Source organism: Molothrus aeneus, chromosome 1, assembly GCF_037042795.1.
Source record: "Molothrus aeneus isolate 106 chromosome 1, BPBGC_Maene_1.0, whole genome shotgun sequence".
Taxonomy (NCBI): domain Eukaryota; kingdom Metazoa; phylum Chordata; class Aves; order Passeriformes; family Icteridae; genus Molothrus; species Molothrus aeneus.
This window is the reverse complement of record NC_089646.1, coordinates 127,082,757-127,108,174: the sequence shown is the minus strand read 5'-3', so window position 1 is coordinate 127,108,174 and position 25,418 is coordinate 127,082,757. Positions and strand designations below refer to the sequence as shown.

Here is a 25,418-nt window from a genome sequence, read left to right as displayed (position 1 = left end):
TGTATTTGCCATTGGAGTACCTCATTACCTTAGAGACATTTTACTGATTTACCTGAGTTACTTGTGAGTTTGGCAAGTAGTTTCTTACTATACTATTTAGGCTCTTGTTTGTAGCAAGTAAATAACAAAAGAAAGAGTCGAGTGGTGTCTGGTGGAGGAAGTAAATTCTGCAGCAAAATTTTTGTCTTTATCTGTGCTACCCATTATTTGGAAACTTTGTGAAAATCCTCTCTGAGTTCAGAAGAGCTAGGTGGGGTTCTTTTGTCTTATCATTGTATATGGAAGGTAAAACCTTTCCATGAGCCACCTTAAGTATGTCTACTGGAAAAATACCTGACTTTGTTGAACTCATTCAAAGACATGAGATTGTTTATGATCACTCACTGGTACAGCCCTGTATTCTGAGATGATCTTTACTGCTAGGAAACTGTGACTTCTTTTCAGCCCAAAATTGGTTTTTAAGGGTGTTACATCCTTGTCAAAGAGTGAGGAGAAAAGAAAAAAAACAAAAAAAATCTTAGTTATCATCTGGTGTAAATACCTACCCACAATGATCAAGTCACTTTTCCGTCTTTTCTTTTGAGCTGAATGGCATAGAATGTCCTGTTGGGGCACTGCAGTTGAGGACAGATATGGATCAATTGGAGAGAGTCCAGAGGAAAACAGCAAGACTATTTAATGCCTAGAAAGTGTAACATATAAAGAAAATTAGAAGTAAGTGGGGTTCTTTAATCTAAAGGAGAAGAGGTTGATTACAGAAATAAAATTATTTTATACTGACATTGGCTGCAACAAGAAAGGCAGTAGTCTTTTTTTTTTTATGTCCACTATGGATGGAAATGTGTGATAGACTGAAATGATATCAAGTATTATACTTATCCAACAAGTAGAATTGAGTCCATGGTAGTGATTTTACTGACCAGCTTTTAAACACCACCTCTGCTACCTCTTAAGTGCTAAAGCGGATGCAAAGTTTTGAGTCAAAGGTCTGTCCCACTAATTCTGCTGCTGTTAATCCTGTCTGGGCCAGGAGTTCTCTTGTGGTTATAGTTAACTCAAATCTGCTTGTTCTAGAAGTATTGTATTGAATTTGAAATCAGATAAATGTTTCATATATGGCAATGGTGTCTAGATTAGTTGATTAAAATGATCACTGTCTCTTTGGTTCCTTTTCTAATGTAGCAAGTACTTACCTTCAGCATAAAGCAGAATTGATCACATATTTTGGACAAAAGGTTTCTTATTTTTTCAGTCTGTACTGACTTCCTTGGAAATTATTTTCATCTGTGAAGGGTCTCTCTCTCTTTCAATCTCTCTCTCTCTCTCTCTCTAACTGCATGGGGTAGTTTACTATGAGTATCAGTTTTTTTTTCATTCAGTGTGTGTCCTAAGTTTTTTGTAAAGAAAAAGCTATGTTCTCATAGTGGGGAGTTCATTTTCTTAATTTGGTGTTAACCTTGCTGAGTGCTAGTCTGCATAGATGAAAGTACTTAGTGCCAATCCAGTTGTCTGTGTCACCGAGTGGTACAAAAGAGAGAAAAGCATTATTTCAGTGTTCTTACTCTCAAAGGAGCCAGTCTGGGAAGGAGAGTCTTATAGTACCTTAAGCATCAAGTTTCATGTCCTTTTTCTAACTGCTATAATTATACATAACTCAAAGTTCTTGAAGAGCTAAATTCAGAACTTAAAAAAAACTTTCATACTTGCATGACAAAAAATTGATGCCCATTCAGTCCAAGAGGAGTCTGCAGCCTCTTGCTTTGGACTTCTGTGATAGAATTTACCTAAACTTACGCTTCCAGAATGTTTTATTCTTTGCTACTGCCAGAGAAAGATTTGCCTCCCCTTTTTTTTTCTCCCCTTTTATCGTTGTTCTTCAGGAGCCTCAATCTTAACAAGGGTGATTCTGGATAACTGACCCTGTTCAGAGACTGTTACTACATACCTGTGTTCAGAAATTTTTTGGGCAGTGGTACATGAGAAATATATCTGCAATTTTGAGAAACTTTGAAGTTCTGTATCTCTTGCTGTTCTTCAAGTGTTCAGTTTTTCAAAGATTATTTAGGAAGGGAGAAGAAAAGGCTCAAATATTATTCTTCATGCTAATACATTACCCAGCTATAGCAAATATCTCTGGAGAAAGACATAAGGAATATTCAAAGTCTTGCAACCAGAGCCATGAAGCTCTAGCTCTTACTCTCTTTTCCATGATCAAGAGATACTAGTGGATGCATTGCAAGTCCTTTTCCTGAGTACTCTGTCTGTGCACCTGCAGCTAATACAGAATAGACTGACATCTGTTAGGATTACAAAAAATTTCCTCCTGTGAATTTGGGTGACTTTGCTCTTCTAACTGAAGAACAGTGTAATTTGTGGCACATAACTTAAAATGAGGTAACTTTGAATCTTCGTACTTACTATAGTTAGAATAGCCTGTAGTTCATGATTTTATGATTCATATATACACCTGCATGCTTTCAGCAGTCTTCCCCCACATCTATAGTACTTTCCACAATTTGTATAATTCTGATTATGTCTTGGAAGTGGTCAGGTGTTCTTCAGGCATAGGGAAAACAAACATGCAGACGTTTTTTAAATTCTAATTTTGTTTGGCTTTATGTAACTCTTTCTAAATAAGATTAAAAAAGTCTTTGTGTTTTATTTTGGGAGCTATTTGAGTTTTAAGCAGAGGTATCCAATGGGGCAGAAGTGGTTGAAAGATCATACTTATATATGAAATCACAGCTAATCCATTGCCAACTTGCTTCCTGTTTTTTTCTCCAGAGACATCTTCATATATTTAAAAACTAAAAACAAACCTAAAGAACTAGCTAGGTTTTTTTCAAATTTGTCTCTAATATCTAGTAAAATATTAAATAGTATTTTTATTTTAACTTTAAATACTTAATATTATTAAACATCACAAATTTACCTTATTTTTTTTTCTGTGTCATAACTTGACTTTTCTAGGACAGATCACTTGTATGTCTTCTTTATCCAGTGGAGTCCAGAAATATATGCAGAAGACACTGGGGAGTCTCTTCGGGAACCTGGATTTATAGTGGTAAAAAAGAAGGATGAGCCTGAAACTAGTGAAGAATCGAGTACTGAAGATGCTGCTAAAGAGTGGGAGGTAAGGAAGAGCAGTATCAAAGATTTTTTTTTTTTGATACACACATTAGAATATATTAAAATATTATTAAATATTTTCCAGAAGGAAAAAAAAAAACACCTTATTAGTCTGATGATCATGATCATGATCATGGCTGTTCAGTTTATGCCATCCTAATGCTTTACTCTAACATCAGATCAGGACAACATTTCACAATTCCAAATCATTTTTTTGTGGTGGTGCAAGTTGTAACTTAAAACTCCTAGGGAAAGGAATGTGAGTACAGCAACAAAGTTAGAATTTTGGTGAAGCAGACTTAATGTTCAGTCTCATAAACTGACAGCTTTCTGATATTTATTATTCCTCTATTTAGAGTGTCCAGTGTTTATTGGTAAGACTCTAAAAAAGGGATGGGACAGCAAAAGAGGAAAAGAACAGCTATTAATGACAAGTCTTTAAAATAATTTAGTAATTAATTTTTCAGTTGTGAGTTATTCATGCATTATAATGCTGTTGTAGAAATTGTATTTTAGAACTGTATTTTAGAAATATGTTGTATTTGGAACTATTTCTTTTTTTTCTTAATAATAAGCACATTTCTCTCATGTGAATCTGTGTCCACTGTGTTTCTATGGACACATCTTTACACGTCTACGTGGTTTTGTTTTGTAGTGTACATACAGTTAAAGCACTTCCAGTCTTGTACATTCAAATGTTGGTCAAAAGTTTGATGATTCTTGTCATATATATATTGTAGAAGTATCCCATCTGCACTGTTTGAGTCTTGGGACAGCAATTGCAATCTCTGACTGTAAGATTTCTTTTGTTTTTCTTCCCCCTACCCTGCAGTGGAACATGTTGAAATTAAGGAAGTCTACACTATTTTATGTAGAGCATAAAAGAAATTTGAAAGAACTGCAATAGTCTAACTACAGGTCGTAGCTTAGCTCCAAAACTTAGAACCATAGAACTCTGGATTCAGAGTTGAAATGTAGCTAGTTGAAGAATTAGGCCATAGTTGCAAAACATTCCCTGCAACTCGGTGATTTTGGGTGGAGCATTTTTGCTTTGAGACATTGAAATTAGTATCATAAAAACATGTCTTTTTAACTTTCATATTTTCAGCATATGTATTCCTTGAGTTTTTACCAGCGATGTATTTTGGTGTTAACTCTTGCTCAAAGCCTTTATAAATATTTGGAGTTTTAAAATTTGGCCTTTTGGAACATGGGTATCAGTGAATAGTGATCTGTGTTACAGTTTAAAGCACAGCATATCTCTCCTTTACTGAGCTCTTCAGTAATTTGACATCTTAATATAACTACAGAATAATTTCCACAAAATAGAGTGAAAATGTTTTTTTCATGGTGGAATGTGTTAGGTTTTAGAAACTATTTCTGAAAGTAGTTGAGGCAATACATTTTGTGCAAGTATTAAAATCTGTAAGTTATTTCCCACAGAATGAGGCCAGATCTTAAGCCTGTATTTAGGTCTTCTCTGGAAAAAGTCATAGGAAACATTTCAAAAATATTGTAATTTCTTTGTGTTAAGTGAAATTGTCAAGCTTGGTTCTCTTAATATTATCAAATAATAATTTTCTGAATTTCTATGCTAATGTGATTAGTGAGATGGATAACTTTATAAAAAAATGTTATGCAAGTACAAGAAATATGCTAGTGTGGTCTTTTGTGCATTTTAATTTGTTTAACATGACTTCCTATGACTGACTTTTAGCACAAATCTGAAAGCTCTTAAAAACTTTCTAATCAGAAATGTTTGACAGTACCGGATGGTTTGAGCTGTCATTACATAAAACTGCATTGTAGTGGCTTTTAACATGTATGCTAGAAAATATGAGTAAATATGGGGAATTGTAGCCACTGTTGTAATACCCATTATTTCCATTGAATTCCAGTCATTATTTTCAATCAATGTACTTCCTTCCTTCAATGCAGCAAGCTTTTCTTCTGTCAGTTTTTGCTCCAGGTTCAATCTAAAATAGCAGGTGTACAGTATAATTGAAGCCTTTTTCTGGGTATTTGGCTGAAAAACAGGCTGCCTTTTTCAGATCACAAGGATAGGAGAGCTCTGGGTGGAAGGGAAGTGGAAATGCATGACAAAGTACTGTTCATCTAGCAAAGGATGAAGGTAGTGGAGTACCTTTCTTTTCCAAAATGTGTTCTTCCTGCTTTCATTGTACAGTATCTTAAAACTAGAAGGACAGGGAAGAGGATTAATGGGTAACCCAGGTGGTGCTCTGAAACAGCTTTTGTTTCTTTGCAAGTTCTTTTAATACATTCAGGTGCAGTTTTTTATCAATAGACCTTGAGAAACTCTATGCTTGTTTAGTGGAAAAGAAATTATGGGAAGAAGTAATAAACAAAGGCAAAGATCAGTAAATGAAATAAGTAATAGGTGTTGATTTATTAAGTTTATCAATGAATAGGACTGAATGCTTATTCAAACTTCAGTTTTTGCCTGCTTACTTCTACCTTGAGCAAATACTGCTTTGTACATAGTGTCAGGGAAAATTCCAGCACTTCCTTTAACTTTCTCTTTTTGTGTTGTAGCCTTGATAGAAAATTGACTTACTAGAAATAACTATGAATCTACTGCTGTCTCATGTTAGCATCAGTAAAGGTGACTAATTCACAGAGTCTGAAACAATCTGTCTGAGGCACCTTGCAGTTGCTGTCGCTGATGTTGTTACTCAGTATGTGTCTTCCTGCCTGTGTCATTAGCAAAGCTTTATAAAAAGGATACTTTTTCACTTAAGATCAGCCCTTACTAAAGACTTGTCTCTGGTACCCACTAGAAATGAATAGGCAATAACTTTATTTAATATACTATCTAAGAAATGAAAGTGATGCTAAATTCTCAGTTGTGTTATTCCCATCCATTTTTCTTGAATATCTCTTTTATCTTGTACTTAAATGAATGGGCTTACACCAAGAAAGAGGGTGTTTTGACTTGTCTGGGGTTGTTGGTTTTTTTTGTTTTGGTGCTGGGTTTTTTTACCATCTGTACTGAGCTATAAGGTATATTTATCTTGGTATTCTTTTTTTACTTGGTGTGTCTAAGTTCAAGTGCTAATGGCTTTCTATATCTGTTAGCACAAATGATGAATACTGTTATGTGTTAATAAACAAACTCGTTCTCCTAAGCATATTCTGTACTTGCATCTAAACATGGCAAGACTTGACAGCAAGCTGACTCCTTCTGTTGTGCAGTGTCTCAGAAACAATTTTCATTGGTATTTATGCTCTAATCTTGTTTCTTTTTTAAGTTTAAGTAGTGTGTATAGTAGGTTCCTATTTAAACCTGAAATCTGTTAAGGAAACACTTGAATTGCTCTGCATTACAGTAATTCCTGTTTAAAACATTGATTCTTCCTTTCCCTTCCCTGTCACTTGATCTCATTGCCATTATTCAAGACTGAATTTTACTTTGTGTCCATGTAAATATAAATACTCATTCTCAAGGTATTCGAAAACAGGAAATTTCTTGTCTTACGACCCACAAACTGGTCTTAAAGTAGTTGGAAGCTCATCAGTTTGATTTTTTTATTAACTTTGTTAATTGTGGAGAAAATACAAATAATTTGATTTTAAACTGTCTAGAAGTTTATTTCCAAAATGAAGCTTGAGTTGATAGATACTTGCAAATATTTTTTCCTAGACATGGTAGGTCATGTTCTGGACTTGCATTTCATAGTAATTACCTTTGGTTTTGCCTATTGAATGTCTGTAGAAAACATGAATACAATGCTTCTGGAAAGCATTGTCACTCACTTGTCCAACTGAATTTCAGTTAGAACTTAAGATGTGGTTTGAAAATGCTTGCTACATCAAGCCTTTAGTTGCAATTGAGGTTCTGTCTTCTTGAAATGGTATTTGACTTGGACACTCAGCCATCCAATATTACTGAGCTGTATCTTCTGGAGTGTCTCAGAATTCTATTTCTGTATATTTATGGAAATGTGAAGGTCACAAACAATGATTGTCTCCTGGTTAGATAAGCACCTATATCCAATATCCCAGTCTTGAAACCTTTCTCAGATGTTAAGTTCTTTATTGGATCTGGACTGGAACCTACAATGTTCTTCTATATTAAAGTGGATTTTGCAGTTTTAGGATCACTGCTATCTTAGTTTTTTGTATTTTTAATCATGTTTCTTCTGTAAATTTGCTTCCATTCTTTGCTGTATACTTCAGTGCTTGGATGCTGGTGCAACATCTGCTTGTTGTGTCTTGCATTTTAAAATGTGACATGAACTTAATGCTGTATGACAAGCTCGATAGTACTGGAGGATCAGAGAGGAGAGGAAGCCTGGAACTTGTAGGCTTCTTGAATGAAACATTGCACAGGATCTGTAAAGATGAACCATGCTAAGTCTTCAGAAGAAGAATATTTTTTCCAATATGTTTCTGGAAAGGCTGTCTCTTTATGATAACGAATTGGATATACAAGCTAGGTGGTTATTTGGTTTTTACATCATGTATTGTCAGTTAAGAAATTGGATGTGTCACTATGCATGTGTTGCTGTGCATTAACACAGAATTTCTAATAGGCTTTGCTCTTTTACTGGAGAATGAGTCTCTTCAATTCTAGCAGTCATGTGCTATAGCAGAAATGTTTCTGTTAATTTGTTGTGGTTGGAGAAAAGGACTCTGGTGTCTATTTGCATAATCCAATGCTCTTTGCAGAGATTGGTATCTTTCATTCTTTGCAATTTCATTATTTTGCAATTAACTTGAATGATATTGTACTGTCTCTAACCTTCATGCATCAGGGTATTTCTTGTTTTGCTGTATTTATTGTCACCACTTAATCTATTTCAAATTATTTATAACTTGTAAGTGGAAAATCAGAGGTTTTGATGATTTGGAGCTGTCCTGTAGTTGGAGTCATGAATGTGCAGTTAGCTAATTGATGGCTATTTCTTGTATCTAATAGAGGAAGATATTTGGGATGGTCCCTCTACTAAGAGTTAAAGCAGAGCCATTCAGCTAAAAAGCTTGTGCTTTTGAGATTCTTAATGGCTTTCAGCATACCTTTGAAAATCCTCAGGAAAACTTTGTGATAGAAAAATACTTCCTTTTATTTCCACCCTCCCTTTCCTTAAGCTGTTGACAGGAAACAAAGGATGACTTCTCAAATTAGACTTCCTTTCTTATGGAAACTTTCTCAGCCAAGTAAGAAGTTGTGCCAGTCCACGTTGTATTGACACTACAGGAGATAGCTTTTTGTAATGTTTTAGTGTTTCTTGTACCTGTAAAGGGAAAAGGGATCTGACCTTACTTAGCTGTAATTGAATGTTAGCTTCACCTCCAGTAATTTTTACTAAGACTCACTTGTTCTAGAAGGCAGAGTAGTAATTTTGTATAGAAGCCAGTACCTGAATTTTTATTTTTTTATTTCAACTGCATTCTAACTTCATTACTCCTGAACTTTAGACTTACTCTATCAAGTCTAAATGAATCAAGTCTAAATGAATCAAGTCTAAATGAATCAACAGTAAGTTGTAAATAAATGTCCTGTTATCCTTCTTGGCTAACCTCTGTCTCTTAAGAGGGATGGAGCATGAGAAATACATTTTCTACTAATGTAACCTTACTCAAAAAGCATGAATGTTAAATGTAGGGATTGCAGAATTCAGTGTCATGACTTTTCTGTTGCTGTGGTATCAGAACATTGTTAGTGACTATGTGAAACAAAATAGTTCCATCTGATCCAGCTGCAAAAACCTTTTTCTACACCTGGTGTCCAGTCTTCCTACTGAAGTTGAGGGTTGCTATGCCTACTGCCCTGTTTCAGTGTTGTGTAATCTTGCCATGTGATAACTTGAAATCTGGTATGGCAAAAGGTCTAAACCAGGTAATTGGTTTGGAATGGAAATAAGGCATTCCATATGTTGTACCTCTGCTGTCAGTCTACTTTTTCTCTGCTGCTGCTTAAGTATTTTTTTGAGACAGATTAGTTTATTAGAAGAAATGACATTGTGAGGTAAAATACTGAGAAGACTATGCACATTCATTGTGTAGAGATCTTTATCTTGGTTGTGAATTAACAGGGATAAGATTAACAAGATTGTCATTAAGTGTTATTAGATATATTTTCTGTTGCTCCATTGTCTGTGTAAGAAATAGGTGTATGCTCTCAAGGTGTTTGCTGCTGTTCTGCACAGATGTCATGTGTGAGCTGGTGATCCTCACTAGAATCTTTTATTAAGAACACTGATGTCAAGGCCTACATTAATTGCTACAAGATATGAGGTTCTTATTCCAGTTAACAGATCAGTACTGTAATCCCCAAATGCATGAAAAAGTAAAAGGGCAGTTTATTAATCTTTAACTTAAAGTGTTGCTACTGAGGTCAGATTTCTTGTGTGGGCTTCTCTCTGTGGCTGGGTGGAGATGTGTCACGAGTGACAAGTTTGCCACTTCCACGAGTGCTCTGTGTCTCGGTGCTGCTCAGGTTCTTCTGCCCTCCCTCTGCAGCAGATGCTCCCAGCTGAGAGGAGCTGCCACCTCCTAGGGGCGGCTGCTGCTGCTGCAGGGCTGAGCAGCAAAACACTGTCAGGGGGTCTCATAAAGTTACTTGTGCATTCATTCCCATGAAAATTGCAGCTCTAATTCAGTGAAAAGTGAGTTGTCAGATCGAACAGAATTTTATTGCTTACTTTTCTTTTGAGCATGTTTTTAAAATCCTTTTCAGAAGCTATGAGAAAAGTCATTTTTATTCAGAGAGAAGCTTTAAACTTGTAAGCAAATTGTTAGAATTGTTTAAGATTAAATGTTGCAGGATGAAAAAGGATTCAATTATGCAGATTCTTTTCTTCCTTCCCAGAAACAATGTGTTGGCTTGTGTTAGGGAAGAATTTTTTTTTTTCTTTAAAGGCAGGGAACAGATGACTGATAAAGTAGGCTATGGAAGAGTTAGTTGTATTACTAACTTTTGCTTTCAGCCTTAAAAGTTTCATTTCCAGAGAAAGTTTGAAATACTTTTGCTGCATATTCTCCATTCATTTAAGATTTCCCATACTTGGCAGAGAAGAGGGTGATGTCTGTAGCTTGTATTATATTTTTATATTGCTGATAATTCTCATTTGAAACAGTTTTAAGGGTGTCTGTTTTTTGTTCTTGTTTCAACCCTCATTATTAGTTCACTTAGTATTTGAAAATTAAACCCAACAAAAAAAACTCAAGCACATAAATAGACATATGGCTTATTATTGGAATCACACACCATTTGACTATATATTTAGTCAAATCATTGTTGCATATTTGAATTTCCTAAATCCCACCTTCAGTGTTCCAATGATAACAATGTTTTTACTTGCCACCTTAATACTTCTGATAAGTAAGAACAAATTTGCTTTTAGAGATGCCAGCTCCCATAAAAGGTTTTACTGAAAAGAAACATCTGAATGTTAGACAGTAGTGCAAGGTGAGGTGTTCCAATGCATTATTTGCAGTAAAATACAAGTTTTGGTTCTGGTTTTCTCTGCTTGGATGTCTTGGCTTTTAGATCACAGCACAGCAGCCTGAGTGAGCAATGATTTAATGTTGTTCTGTTGCTGCCTTGGCCTATTTAATAGTTTCCCACAGAACCTGGAGCATGGGTGATGTGGAGCTTATTTTGGTTGTTGTTGTTTGTTTTGGGGGATGTTGCAGGGGGAAGGGAGGTATTTAATTTTGTGTGTGGGGTAGAAAGACTGCAAGTGCTACTGCAAGGAGAGTCTTACAGGGTTGTCATGCTTTTTAGAATTGCACATGCCTGTTTAAATAAACATCCTTCCTTAAGGGAAAAAGTAATCATGATTCCAAAAATACTTTTGTGCTGGGACTACCATTTAACCCATACGGCAAATTTAACTTATAGACAAAAGGATTCATTTTCTTCTTGTAGCTTACAAACTGAAAAGGCTGCAAAGCTAGCAGTTTCCAAATGCTTTAAACCCCCCTTTTTAAAAATATTTTAAATCTTCACTGACCACTCTTCTAACTGGTTCTGGACTCTCAGAATTACTTACAGTGTTTATGTAAGGTTGTCAGCACAAAGAAGACAAACTATTAGTTTAATATTGAATGCAAACACTTTACCATTAGAAATTGTTTATAAGCAATTACCTTATAGCCAAATATTGCAAGCAGTTCTTTGGGATTATTTTTGAGTTCTTCAATATTGTGTACAAACAATTCAGCTCTGTGTCTTTAAATACTTTGGCCTTTTAACAAACTAGTGCTCTGCAACCACGCTTGAGCACAGGAAGCCTTCCTCCTCGTGTATCGTCATCATTTGCGATACATCCCCTGCTGCACACTCGCTCATTTGCTGGCTGCCTTGTCAGTCAAATGTGAGCGTCCAGCAAACTCTCCTGTCACGGCGTCGTGGGGCTCTGCCTGTGCCTGGAGCTGACAGCAGGTACAGAGAATGCTTTCAAGCAGCCTGGAACCGTGGTTTTTGTTTCATTTCTTTTTTTAGTCGTGTTTTATTTTTAGAAGGGAAATGTCTCGTCTCTGGTATGGGAAGAAGGGAAGAAAGCACCAGCCAGTTAATCGTAAATGCACTCTGGTAATTTTTAGTGTAGTATGTTCATGTCTGTTATTGCAGTCTTTACAATGTTGTGGTGCAGAGACAGTTTCTGGAAGTTTAAATTTTGAATATGTAAACAGGATGCTAAGTCACAAATTTTCATTATCTTTGAAATAGAATCTAATTACTGATATTTCATTTGAAGTAAATAATAGAAACTACTTTGAGCATTAAGGAGTTCAGCAGTTTTAAGGTGGTTTTGTTCCCCTTTCTTTTCCCTTGGAGTAATGCATTTTTTCACAAAAAATGTGCTTTATGCCTAGGTACTAAGAACAAGAGTTTACATGGGCATACAATTAGAGAAGTGTAAATTTCCTGACTTACCATGACTTTCTCAGAAGTCAGTCAACCATATAAAGGTCTGGTAATACTTGTAAATTCATGGACATGAGTCCCCGGTTGTCCCATTCTCATGTTTATAGTGAAGGGGAGGAAGCAAAAACACTGGCTTTGCAGTTTATTAGATATATGAAAGGAACTGGGATTTTTCAGTGTTGTTTTCCCCAAACAGAATTTTTGTAGTACTGTTTAATACGTAGTAAATTCTAAAGGAAAAGGTTTTCAGTGAGACCTGCGAAACAACAGCTTGAAGATAGGGAAGTAGTGATCTTGACAATATGCTGTGCTTTTACCCTCTGATAAATTTGCAAGATAGTTTTCATTTAGACTCTGTTTATGACAGGAGAGTCTAATTCTTAAGAATTACATCTTACTGGGTTTTGAAACATACTTTAAGAGTGCTGTTGAGTTGGTTTTGGTTTGTTTGGGTTTTTTTTTTATTTATTTATTAACATGTTTTTATTCTTTATCTTTTATGTATTGTTTTTATATTTATTTTTACCCAGGATACCTGCAAAATATGAAATTGACTTGTTGTAACAAATGGTTCTATAAAATGTGTGTTCCTAAATAACACATTTTTGAAGTAATAGTCTCTTTAACTTTCCTCTGTGGTAGTGGAGTAGAAAGGAGATATAATACCTAAATGAATTGAAATGTTATTCTAGCATACCCTGTAGCAGTGTAAAAACTATCAGAAGTTCAGTTTACAAAGACTGTGGTTTTTAACATGTATCTAGATACACAGATATATAGATATAACTTGCACAGATATTTTAAAAAGTAATTGCATCCTTTGTTATAATTGTTTCCCTTAGGACCAATACTGCACTTAAGCCAGAGTCTATGTTATAAAAACAATACTTACCAGCTTTTAAGGACTGTTTGAACTAAAGAAGACTGTGAAAATAAGGATCAACTTTGCTGTGGGAGAGGTAGAGAAGAGGTTATTTTAACATGTAAAAAGTCAAATTGGAAAAAGAGTTACAGAAGTACCTACAGATGGGGATATTTTTAAAATGTTGCTATGTTGATAAGACAAGCTCTATTCTTCAAGCTGGATTTTTTCTTCAATGAATGTTCATAAACCTAATGTGCAAGTGTAATCTTTTTACAGAAAGGAAAGAGTATTCGTATAATTATTTCTGTTATGCAAGACCTGTGGAAAGAATATTAAGAGGCCTGCCAGCATATAAAGTGTCCAGTTTCTGACTGAATCTCTTATTAGTGGTGGTTCTGAATTTGGGTGAAGTCTCATCTGACATGAAGGAACAGTTACTGGGCTAAATTAAGTGATACAATAAAACAGAAATGCTAGCTTGAAGCAACTAAGTTGCCCTAGATTATTTACCAGTAAGGCCTTTGTTGCTTTCCTGATGATACTATTAATTTGAGCTGTGCATTTGAAAGGATTTGGTACTTTCCCAGGGTAAGAAATCAAAATTTTGGCAACTTAGTGGTGTATTATGCTCCTCCTTTAAAAAGCTAGTGATGTCAGCTTCCCATGTTTTAGTAAATGTTTGGTATTTACTGTGTCGCTTTATTTTGTGGCAATACAAGAGATGCCAGTAAGTTTCTAGAATGTCAAAAATGCAGGCAATGGTTCTTCCTGTTAAAGCATTTCAGACAAAAGACATCACACAATGCAAGGGAACAAAAGGTGGATTGCCATCTTTGGGAATGCTTGTCTGTGCTTTGCACAGCTTGGATAGGCAGTATAGCCAAAGGGGACAAAACCAATGAAAACTGATCTTGGCTTTTATGTTCTCAAGTTATTGGTGTGCAAAGAGAATTAAAATGTTGGTTTTAGTAGGTTGAATTGTTTGACACCTGCACAACTTCTGACATTTTGAGTTATTGGTTAACTTTATTTGGTAAGCTAATGCCTGTATTTCTTTGACAATTAGGAAGGTATAGTAATAGGGGCATGCATGTGAAAGATGAGAATTTAGTTCTTCTCTGTATGTGTCAGAATTGCATGGTTGCGCCAATTCAGTAATACTACTGAAATATTTTTAAAATCAGTTTTCCATATTAAGTTTTTAGAGTAATTGAGTGAATTAATTATATATTTTTAGTAATAAAAATGCAGAGTGAAATCCAGTACTTTCTTATACAAGTCATTTGGCCTGGAACCTTTCCTTGACAGATATTTGCTGTACCTGTTGTCCTAGGTAATTTGGGGGGTTATGCACCATGTTTGTGCTTTAGCCATGACTGCATGGTCTCATGCAGGCCTCTTGGAGCAAGTCTGGAGGAGGGCCACTGGGTTGATCCAAGGGCTGTTGTTTTGGTATGAGCTGGACACCTCTGCTATGGAGACAGGCTGAGAGAGTTGGGACTGTTCAGCCTGAAGGAGAGAAGCTCTGGAGAGACCTTATTATGGCACCTTGCAAAGCCTACAGGGGCTCTCTAGTAAGAGGGCTGGAGGGGTCTTTTCCCAAGGGCATGTTGTGATCGTACAAAGGGGAATGGCCTTAATCTGAAGGAGGAAAGGTCTAGATTAGATGCTATGAAGAATTTTTTCGATATGAGGGTGATGAGGCACTGGAATAGATTTCTCAAGGATTTGTGGAATTCTCATATCTGGAAGTGTTCAGTGCCAGGCTGGATGGGGCTTTTAGTAACCTGGTATAGTGGAAGGTTCCCTGCCCATGACTGGGGAGGGATTGGAGCTGTGTGATCTGTAAGATCTGTTCCAACCTGAACTATTCAATTACTATATTTCTTCCATTGAATTATTGGATGTCACATTCTTTGCATTTTTAATAATTATGAAATATTAGTCTACTTCAGCAGGGTAGAGGTAGAGTAGCAGAGGAGTTTTTGAAAAGGTTGTTTATAAGTTAAAAGAAAGTAAATGAGTAGTAAAGACTTATATTTTTCCTGTAGGGCTTTAAAGATCTGTGGAATCTGAAGTTGGTCCTTAATTGACTTTTTTCTGCTTAAAGCAGGAGACAGATATTTTCATGCTGGGCTGTGATTCAGTTATTTCTAAGCCTGTGTAATGCTTTCTTGTCATACCTGAGAGGATCTTTGCAGGGCAGTATCAGAGCTGAGATGTAACCTTGCTCATTCTGCCTTCTACTGTCATGGCAGCTTGCACTCAAGCACCAGGTGCTGTGGTTTCAGCAGCTGAACCTCTGGTTTCTCTGCTTGCAAGTGCTGAAACTTCCTTAAGTAGTTTTGCAAGGGAGCTGGGTTTTATTGGTCATGTTGCTACAGATCTTTTTTTATTAGGACAAAATAAGCAAAGTTGTCTGGCCTGCCTCTTTAAGAAAGTAATTTTCTTAAATCTAATTCTTAGTTCTTTGCACAAACCTCCTAAACTGTTTAATGTTTCGCATGCTAAATTTAGTTATCTTGCTGGCATTACCATATCTCTCATACAAGTGTTTTCTCCCATCTTGAAAAAAATAGCTTGTTATTAAGGTCTACAGGCTTGATGTAACACTTTGTGTGCTTCAGGCTTTGACTGCATTCTTTTCAAGTTCATTTATTCTGGTTATTGCAGATAGTTCGGTTTATCTTCAGTAAATGTTAATTACTGGTACAGTTGCTCTGGGCTTAGAGCGCTTGGAGGCAGATATTTAACAGAGACAATACTGGTCACAGGGAAAATGCTGCTGTCATGTGACCTACTCAGCATTTCTGTCCCTGCTCTGGAAAACACCTCAGTGTGCACAACAGTTTGAAGAGGGACAGCTTTTAAAATACTGAGAGAAAGAACCATGGTGACAGCCAAACCAGGAGACTGCTGTCATTCTATGGTCCTTCTCTGCATAAAATGGCCAGCTGTCATCCCTTTCCTTCTTTGTCACCAGTAGAGTGACAGGGAGTTGAATTGACTGAATACCACACAAACCAGAAAATTAATAGCTTTGCCAGCCACATGCTTTAAAAATTAATCAAATTAAATTAGTCTTAAGGTTTGGGTTTTCTTCAAATGATACCTTACATCTGTTTATCTGGTGCAGTATGACCCATGAATTAATGCATTTTTGTGATGTAATCAAAATATCCCAAATAATCATATTTGATATGATGGAGCAGAGTGCTTCTTCAATAGTGTCTTCTCTCCAGCAGTCTAATATTTATGGGAGGAAACTAAATTTGTCTGAAAAATAAAGTTAGTGTTTTCTCTTAAAATATTCAGAGCAGCATTCAGTTTTCATAGGCACCTTTTTATTGGAAGGTATTCTAAAGTAACTTTGTAAGTGGCCTAATAAAGCTACATTGGGGTTTTTTTTCTTCAATTAAATATCCTGAAATATTTTTGAATCACAAGAATTAATGTTCATGAAGTTTACAGTTCAGCCAAGTTTACAACTATGTATTAAGATTCAGTATTATGTATTAAGATTCAAAGTGAAATTGTTCAGCTTGTGTTCTTTCTTAATGCTTTTTTTTTATTTCATATTCTGAGTTGGTAACAAGGTTACTGATAACTTACATTTCGGGGCTGTTTATGCTGTTAAGCTTTATCTGTTCTTACTTCCAGAAGCACTGTTCAGCCCTGATAAGACCCTCCCATTCTCGGTGGAGACAGTTTCAGCTACTTGCTAGCTCTGAACGTTTAGCTGTGTTTGTTTTGAGGGCAGCAATGAAAGCTGCTCCCTGTTAGCAAACAGGCATGAGGGGGGGCAGCGGGGGCTGGGGGGTGTCACTTGTGGCTTTGTTAAACTGAGGAAACCCTAACTGGTGTAAAAAGCTTTTTTTACATCTGCCAGTAGCAGGATGATATGACCAGTGGCTGAAGAGGTTGATCAAACATTAAAAAAATTTAACTGCATTTTCACGTGTGTTGTTGAAGGACAAGAAATGTTCCATATTTGGGATTTTGTCTTCATTTTCATTCACTGCAAGTGGCAAGCATAGCTTATCAAATTAGATACTTTTGAGATATTTTCAGAAAAACAAAGTTTAGAAACATGAGTTTCTCCAGAAGAAGAATCCTTGGCTTCTTGATTGTTATTGATTGTGAATCATTAGGATGCCAACCCTCAACTTATTGCATTAAATATTAAAACTGCTGGGTGTTTTGCTAAGTGGTTAGCTCACTTATATATAGTGTGGAGAGGTTAAAAAGGTTAGAGTCATGCCACGAGTCATACAATTCATCCTGTATTTTTTCACCAATGTTGCCAATATGAATACAGCAGGTAGTATTAGATCTCTAAGGATATATTCCATGTCTTTTCAAACTTGGAATCACAGAATAAGCTGAGTTGGAAAGGACCCACAAGGATCATCCACTCCAGCTCCTGGCCCTGCACAGCACTATCCCCAAAATTCACACCATGTGCCCAAGAGCATTGTCCAAACACTTCTTAACTCTGTCAGGCTGGTGCTGTGACCAGTTCCCTGGGGAGCCTGTTCCAGTGCCCAACCACCTTCTGATATCCACCTTTTTCCAATACCCAAACTAAACCTCCCCTGATACAGCTTCAGGACATTCCCTTGGGTCCTGTCACTGCTCACCACAGAGCAGGTATCTATGCCTGCCCCTCTTCTTCCCCTCATGAGGAAGTTGCAACTGCAGCAAGGTCTCCTGGCTGAACAGACCAAGTGACCTCAGCCTCTCTACAAAAAGTTTCCCCTCAAGCTCTTTCACCATCTTTGTTGCCCTCCTTAGGGCACTTTCTGATAGTTTTCTATCTCTTTTTTCTTGTGGCACCCAAAACTGCCTCCAGCACTCAAGGTGAGGCCTCCCAGAGCAGAGCAGGACAATCCCCTCCTGGCTGCCTGGCTGGTGATGCTGTGCCTGATGCCCCCTAGGACACACTTGGCCCTCCTGGCTTCCAGGACACTGCTGGCTCATGTTCAAACTTGCCATCAAACAGGAACCCCAGGTCTCTTTCCATGGCATCGCTTTCCAGCATCTCAATCCGCAGTCTGTACATACATTCAGGGTTGCTGCATCCCAAGAATAGAATTCAGCACTGTCCCTTGTTGAACTGCATGTGGTTGGTGATTGCCCAGTCTTTTGATTTGCTCAGGTCTCTCTGTAGGGCCTCCATCTCTTTGAGGGAGTCAGCAGCTCTTCCCAGTGTTATATCATCTGCAATAGACAGTTTCAGAGCCCTTTTTGCCCTGAAATGCACTAATAATTCAGGCTATACACATTACTTGTTTTGCTCTATTCCAACCAGTGCCCAGATTAACTATAAGAGGTTTAGTTGGTTTTCTCTTCTCCTACATTTTTTTTAAAGCAGAAAAAACTAGAGAAAGAGCAAAGCGCCCTTTAGGAACATTTCCTGATCCTCAAAAATTACCTTTGGTTATTCAGGAAACTGGATGCTGAGATGGCATAGTTAGGAGAGCATAGTAAGTAAAGCACATAGCAAAGTCATAGAGGTAGACCTTAAACTAATTATTTTAGTGGAAGAATTTTATCACAAAGGAGTATTTTGTGTTGGAAACTACAGTCCAGTATGATAAATATGGATCTGTACCTACCTTCATCTACCTATGAAATGTCTTGCTTTCTAGGTATTTCTCATACAGTATGAAAGACTACATTCTGTAGTAGAATCAGAGCTTGAGTACTGTTTGAGAATCAAAGTTCAAAGTAGAATGAGGTAGAAGTAGGTCCTAGAATAATAGGAAAACAGACAGCTGATGAGGGGCAGGGAGTGGGGCAGAAGATGGAAGAAAATGCTGGTTTATTTAGCTAGGTGAAGTAGACTAGAAGATTGCAAGGAAGGAACATGAGGAAATCTTGATGGAAGAGGAAATAGCATAAGCAGTCTATTAATTAAACCAGCTTATAAGGAAGAATAAACTTCTAATGTTTCTACTGACATTTCAAAGCAGTGCTCTTGAGCCTGGCAGCCACAAAATGCTGTCTGCAAGATACATCTCAGTTCCTGAGTGAAGTTGAAGGTAGTTGCTAGTAAGCTTAGACATATGTGACTTTAAGATTCTGTAGCTTATTTAATCAAGAAGTATATAGTTTTGTCCACTGCATAGCAAGAATAAAGCATGTTGGCCTAAATCACAGGCATTATATAGAAGGCCAGGTGCTGCATCTGAAAGGTTGAAGTATCTTAACATAATCATTTGAAGCCTAGTTCAGTGATGAGTGGATAAACTTGAGACAGTGTCTCATGGTTTACTCGCAGAACTTAGTATGAACTGCATGCTTAGTATGGACTCTATACTTAAAATAAACTCTGGGTTTGAGAGTGTGGGTTCTTTTCCTTTAATTTTCCAGTGGCTAGTTTGACATTCTGTGACATGCTATTTATGATGTTTGTCATTGCATACCAGTGGTCTGCCATTATGCAGGTTTTTGTTCTCAAAACAAATGGAATGTGACAGTGTGCAACAGATTCAGCCTGCCAAGAAGCTATTATATTGTACACACATGAATAGGTATTCATGTTTCTCCCAAGCAAGAAAAATAAGGCATCTCCATGGCATACAAAAAGGTCGATCTCTGAGTTAAAAAGCTGATAAGCAATTCACAGATGCAAGATGACGACAAGTATGCATTTGAGAGGTTGAAGGCAAGATGGCAGTGCCTATAAAACTGTCTACATTTCCACTATGTGAAACAACAACTGTATAATGGTGTCAGAGATTTTGAGATTTTTTTCCTCAAGAATCTCCTTGAGTAGCCACACATTTACAGCCTATTGTAAGTTACCTATTGCCTCTCATGTGGTAGGGTGTAGCTTAAAGAAGCAGTAAGGCTACAGGGTCCTCACATTACTGCTTTCAGGGTTATGTTCATAAGTTGCTGGTGTAAACAGTGTAAATTTGCAATGAAGTGTCAGAGCAAATAAGAGGATAAAACTACACTGTCACATGTTTGAGTGGAATATTGCTAAAGCTTTACATACAGCTGTGTGACTCTGAGAATGCACAAGCCAGTGCAATTTACGACAATATTTGTTATCTGTTTTGAGAGAACAGTAGAAAAATAATGGAGATAAATTGAGTGCTAGTAATGACAGATTATTCAGTACTAAAGCTGGATGTCACAAGTATTCCTTTTTCCTTGCCTTGCAGTTGCATGGGGTAGAGTGAACCATCGCTGCTCAAGAGCCAGTCATGCATGACTGTGGGCTCTGTACTCAGGACAGTGGCGAGTATCTGGCCAAACTCCTTGTAGTAGGGACAGGTAGATGGGGAGCTGCTGGACTTGTGGTTGTCTTCCTTTGCACTGTGGTAGGCTCTAGAAGTTTTTAATATGCTCTTACTACATGGGACATCCATTTAATCTCTTCACCAGCTGTTTAAAGATGCTTTCATACCAATGATGATTTTGAGTTGATCTCAAAATCACATTATTTGCTCTAGTTACATCAAAATGACTGTTGTAGTCCTTTAGCCAGCTTGTTGCACCTGAGCAGCATGTTCTAGAGCTTTCTGACTAAAGACTTTCTGGCTGTACACCTCCTGCCAAAGTGGAGATGCCATTTGAAGTGAATGTGTTGACAGATGAGCAACTCCGGAAGCTTTGGAGGGGAATAGAAAGTCCAGGATAAAGAAATTGTCGGGTGGTATTGGGATGTTATTAAACAGTAATCTTGCTACTTTGTCTTTATCTTCACTGCCAGACACAAGAGTTAGAGTTTACTGAGAAGCCTGAGATTTGCTTCTAGTCTTCATCTAGGAAAGCAAACCAGGTTCACAAGGTTCATTAATCTGAGTGTAAAGAATGTTTGAGAGGACCTTGGGCTGAAGAGTTTGGGTTAAGGCATGTAACTCAGATTGACTTTCATTTAGCATCCTGATACTGGAAACTTTATGTACTCATATCAGTTCTTTATTCATCCTAGATCAGTGAGATATCTGACTGCTAGTGCCCTTAGTGTTTATTTTGTAATCTTGCTGTGTTTACTCATATGTCTAAAATCACCTACATGTGCATTGTCCTTGCAGAAACAAACATTTTTTGGCCCTTCTTGTTTGTTTGTTGTCATTGCACACTTTCCCTTCATTACTCTCCTCCAGTTTTTTCTTTCATACCTTTTTACTTTTCTTCAACTGTCAGTGGAATTATTGTCTTCCTGTCTCCATATTCAGGTAGTGTCAGTGGCTGAGTATCACCGCAGGATCGATGCTCTAAATAGCGAAGAACTGCGCACACTCTGCAGACGTCTCCAGGTGCCCTCTTCAGTAGTTTAAACCCCATCTCCAGATACTAAAACATCTTTCTTTGTAGTGTCTTGGATCAGGGCAATTCCTGCACTCAGTGGGTTTGTCTTGTCTACAGCACTACAAGAATCCAGCAGAAAATTCCTTTGTTTTGGATGTATTTAATTGTGCAATTCTATGATGGAATCAGTAATTTTATGATGGAATTACTACTTCCACCTTTTTCACACAGGAATTTTCTGTTAGAATTTGAAAATTTGTTTTCAGTGCTACTTGACTTGCAGTGTTGTGTTTTAACTTCTACTTTAGACTGGTGTTTTGTGTTAGAAGCTTCCCTAAAAAGAATGCAAAACAGGTGAAGAATCAAAACTTTGTTGCATGGGTGTTTAATTTTATATAGGAATCTTTCATCAAGAATCTCACAGTATATGGCAAGTATGAAGCTTCACAACTTCTGTGAAATAGGTAAGTATTTTTCCCATTATAAAAGCAGGTAACTGAGGCAGTTCAACATGGCAAAGGTCATACACATACACACAAACACTACTTTGAAATCACTTTGGATTTTTGAAGGTCTGTGGCTATGGATTGAAACTGATATTTGCATTCTCTTTAGGTGTTCCATAATTTTTTGAGAGTTATAAAATTGTTAGCTGCTGTGCACATTATACATGCCTTACTGATTGAAAGCATAGCTTCGATTTCCTTAGAAGCATTGAGTATTTTGTTTTTCTCTAGTACTTGGCTGCTGAATGTGTAAAATTTTTCTTCTGTATTTTTTTATTTCTTTGATCTTGGCTTTTTTTACATATTAATAAGCAAACATTTTCTTAGCTCTGATATTTCTGTTTGTTTAATAATCCAAAATTAATTGCTTTAAAATGTTTTGTAAGTAGTACAGTTACATAGATCAATAATGAGCATGAACCTTGAATCCAAAAGCTGCACTGTTAGAGGAAAATCAAAAATCTTGCAAAAAAAAAATTATTCTTGCTTGAGAACAGAACTATTCTGTTTTTGGCCAGTGGTGGTGGAGAATCCCTGTATTAATGTTCTGGAAGTGTAGGAGCTCTTTCCAAATACCTTTCTTTCCAAATACCTGATATGCCCAAACTCATGGTTTAGGCTGACTAGAAAAATCTGATGTGATGGGCTGTAGCCTATAAACTCTGCTCTGAGGCCATTTGAGAGTTGTGCTCTCAAATGTGGTGTAGCCTGTGTGACATTTATCAATCATGGAAGCCCCTGAAATCTGACTACAGCTCAGTCTGCTCTGTCCAACTTTGGTAGGGAATAAATCTAAAAATTTTGAAGTTAGAGTGCTTTCTCTCAGATTCTTTTGAACAGATACTCTTTGACTGCTTCTACAAAGCAGTGTTCTTCCTAGAAGAACACTGCTTTACTTTAATGATAATAAAACAGAAAAAAAATCCATCAAAAAAATACACCAATCACCAACAACTCTTAACCAAAAAACTCAGTTCGCCACACCACTTGAATCCAAATTATTCATGTTTTGCATGGTGGTCTTTAATGAAAATTAAAGAATGACAAGTGGAAAAAAGCTCCCTGCTCTACAGTTGGACAATGCTGAACTTCTGTGAACCTGAAGCAGTAATATGATGGATGACAGGCATTTAAGCTGGAAAATACTTGGAATATGAAATAACATTTTAGAGATAGCACTCTGTAAAGCAGCATGCAGATCATCTTTTTGTACATGTACTCTCTTGGATAACTGCACTTTTTGTTGTGATGTGGAAATTACTGCTCAGTCTATGTTGGAAGTTCTTGTTACCTTCCATTGAAAAAAAGGAAAGCTTCAGCTTTTTTCTTGCTTGTAACTCAGTTTAAGCGCAACTTTTCTTGGGTTTGGAATTAATACTGTAATTGAGTTACTGTATTAATATACTTTGATACATTGACTTTATAAGCCGATTTTTAAATAACAAGGGTTTGTGATAAGAACCTTCTTTGTAGTTTTGAGGGAGATTAAAGGGGTGTCCTTTTTTTTTTTGGCTCAGGTGGCTGTATTTGTTTAAATATTCCTATCTGTGTTTCAGAGTTTTCTTTGATTTGCCTTTTTTTAATTAACTAAGGAAGTTCACAAAAAGTTGGCAAAGTTTACCATGGTGATACTGTTAAATATTGCAGTTGTGTCCTGTATGTTTACAGTATGAGGGATGTGACAAACTGGATTTGGCAGGTATTTTCTTGAAATTTTCAGGATTCAGGATTTAATTTGGATAGTCTGGCTTTCAGTGAAACCTGGTTTAGGCCAATAAATTTTTCAGATGCACTTAATCTTGTTAAGATTTCTTTTTTCTCTCAACATTTTAGTAAGTCTTGCTGCAGTGGTTTATCTTACTAACTTCCTCACTTTGTCCTACTCCTCTGTTGAATTGCACTGTTCCTAGAAAGTTTTAAGTATCCCTGCAGCTGAATTTATAGGTGGAAATCTGTTTGCATCACAGCTATTCTAGTTATCGAGACATGGCACTTGAACTGGGAAGTGCCAGTGGGTTGGCTGGAGTAAGAAGCTGTTGTGAGCTACGTCTGATGAGGAATTTTGTGGCCTCTGCCATCTCCACTCAGTAGGGTAGATATGTAGGTCAGGTATTTTAAATTACTGCAGGACCCTGCATAGTGTGTCTTTGCCAAACCTCAGTGCTCACTATGCAACTTAAGTATTATTGCTGCTTTCCCACCCCACCATCTCAATTCTTTCTTCTTTGATTCCCATAAGTACTTCAGCAGATCATCTTATGGAGCAGCACTAGCCCTAAGGCTCCATTCAAATAGTTGGCTCAAAATACATGGCAGCAGTCTTCCCAGAGTCTACTGCATATCTGAAAAATTTCTTAAGTACCCTAAAAGAGTAGTGAGTCAGAAGCTACTAAGGAATGTCTGTGTTGAAGTTTTAATTCCTTTCCTTTCTGTTCTTTTTTAAATTATACTTAGAATGCTATGTCAGTATTAAAATGCAAGAACTTTTGAAGGTATAATCTGAAAAGCATTTGAAGCTCTTCAGCTGTGTATGAGAACTGTTTGTTGTTTTAGCATAAAACCGTAGCTTTCTTGTCCGTAGGTGTCCATGTAAGTTATTGTTATATAGTTGTGTACCAGTTTGCTACTGGAAACATTGAAAATCTCGATCAGATCAAATCTGTTGGATTTCTAAACTTTGGAAGGACTTGCATAATTGATAACTGCATGATTTTAAACTTGTAAAGTTTTATCTTGTCTGCTAATAGGGTGGCATATACTTATTTTCTTGCTATTCTTTTTGTAGATAACAACAAGAGAAGATATCAATTCACAACAGGCAACAAATATCAAAACAGACCTGGAGCCTGAAGCATTCCGGCCAAATCTCAGTGATCCAAGTGAATTACTACAGCCAGAACAAATTGAAAAGGTATGGACTTAGATATATCATTTTTTACTCTTGCACATTAATGTATCACAAATGCTATAAATGTAGTGTAACTGTAAATGCTATAACTGTACAGTTTATTTTCTTCTATTTATTATCACACAAGGTCTTCTTACTTCACCAGTAAGAAGACCTTGTGTGATAATAAATAGAAGAAAATAAACTGTGTATTAGAAAAGACAGCTAAGACCACTGAATCCAGCTATTACCTCAGCACTGCCAAGTCCACCACTAAACCCTTTCCCTAAGTGCCATGGCTTACACCTCCTTTAAATATTTCAACAGGGATGGTAACTCAGCCACTTCCCTGGGTACCCTGTTCCAATGCTTGACAGCCCTTTCACTGAAGAACTTTTGCTCAATATCCAATCCAGGCTTCCAGTGGCTCAAATTGAGGACTTTTTCTCCTGTCCTGTTTTGGGAGAAAAGACTGACTGTTACAACCTACTCTCAGATAGTTGTAGAGAGTGATGGAGGTCCCTCTGAGCCTCCTTTTCCCCAGGCTTAACAATCCCAGCTCCCTCACTCCTCTCCACATCCTTCACCAGCTTCGCTGCCCTTCTTTGGACACACACCAGCATTTCAATGTTTTTCTTTTAGTGAGGGGCCCAGAACAGCACACAGCACTCAAGGTGTGGTCTCACCAGTGCTCAGTACAGGGGGGCAAGTCATGATTCCATTCTTGGCCACCTGGGCACCCTCTGTCTCATGCACAGCTGTCTGCCACCCTCAGGTGTTTTTCCTCTTTCCAGCTGCTCTTCTCCCAGCCTGTAGTGCTGCAGGGACTTTTGCAGGACCTGGCACTTAGCCTTATTGAACCTCATA

At 37.1% G+C, this 25,418-nt stretch overlaps 1 protein-coding gene across 9 annotated transcripts in view; it reads left to right on the top strand.

Moving 5' to 3' along the window:
- The window catches only part of OXR1 (oxidation resistance 1), a 266,515-nt gene that overhangs the window by 232,032 nt on the left and 9,065 nt on the right, over positions 1 to 25,418 (top strand). For 6 of the 9 annotated variants that reach the window (XM_066564420.1, XM_066564427.1, XM_066564454.1 and 3 more), the window contains 3 exons: positions 2,971 to 3,133; positions 21,086 to 21,166; positions 24,450 to 24,575. In XM_066564420.1, coding sequence (XP_066420517.1) covers positions 2,971 to 3,133; positions 21,086 to 21,166; positions 24,450 to 24,575 — 370 coding nt within the window. Of the gene's footprint in view, positions 1 to 2,970; positions 3,134 to 11,571; positions 11,690 to 21,085; positions 21,167 to 24,449; positions 24,576 to 25,418 lie in introns of those variants that run through there. The other 3 variants (XM_066564473.1, XM_066564445.1, XM_066564482.1) reach the window with 3 other exon arrangements.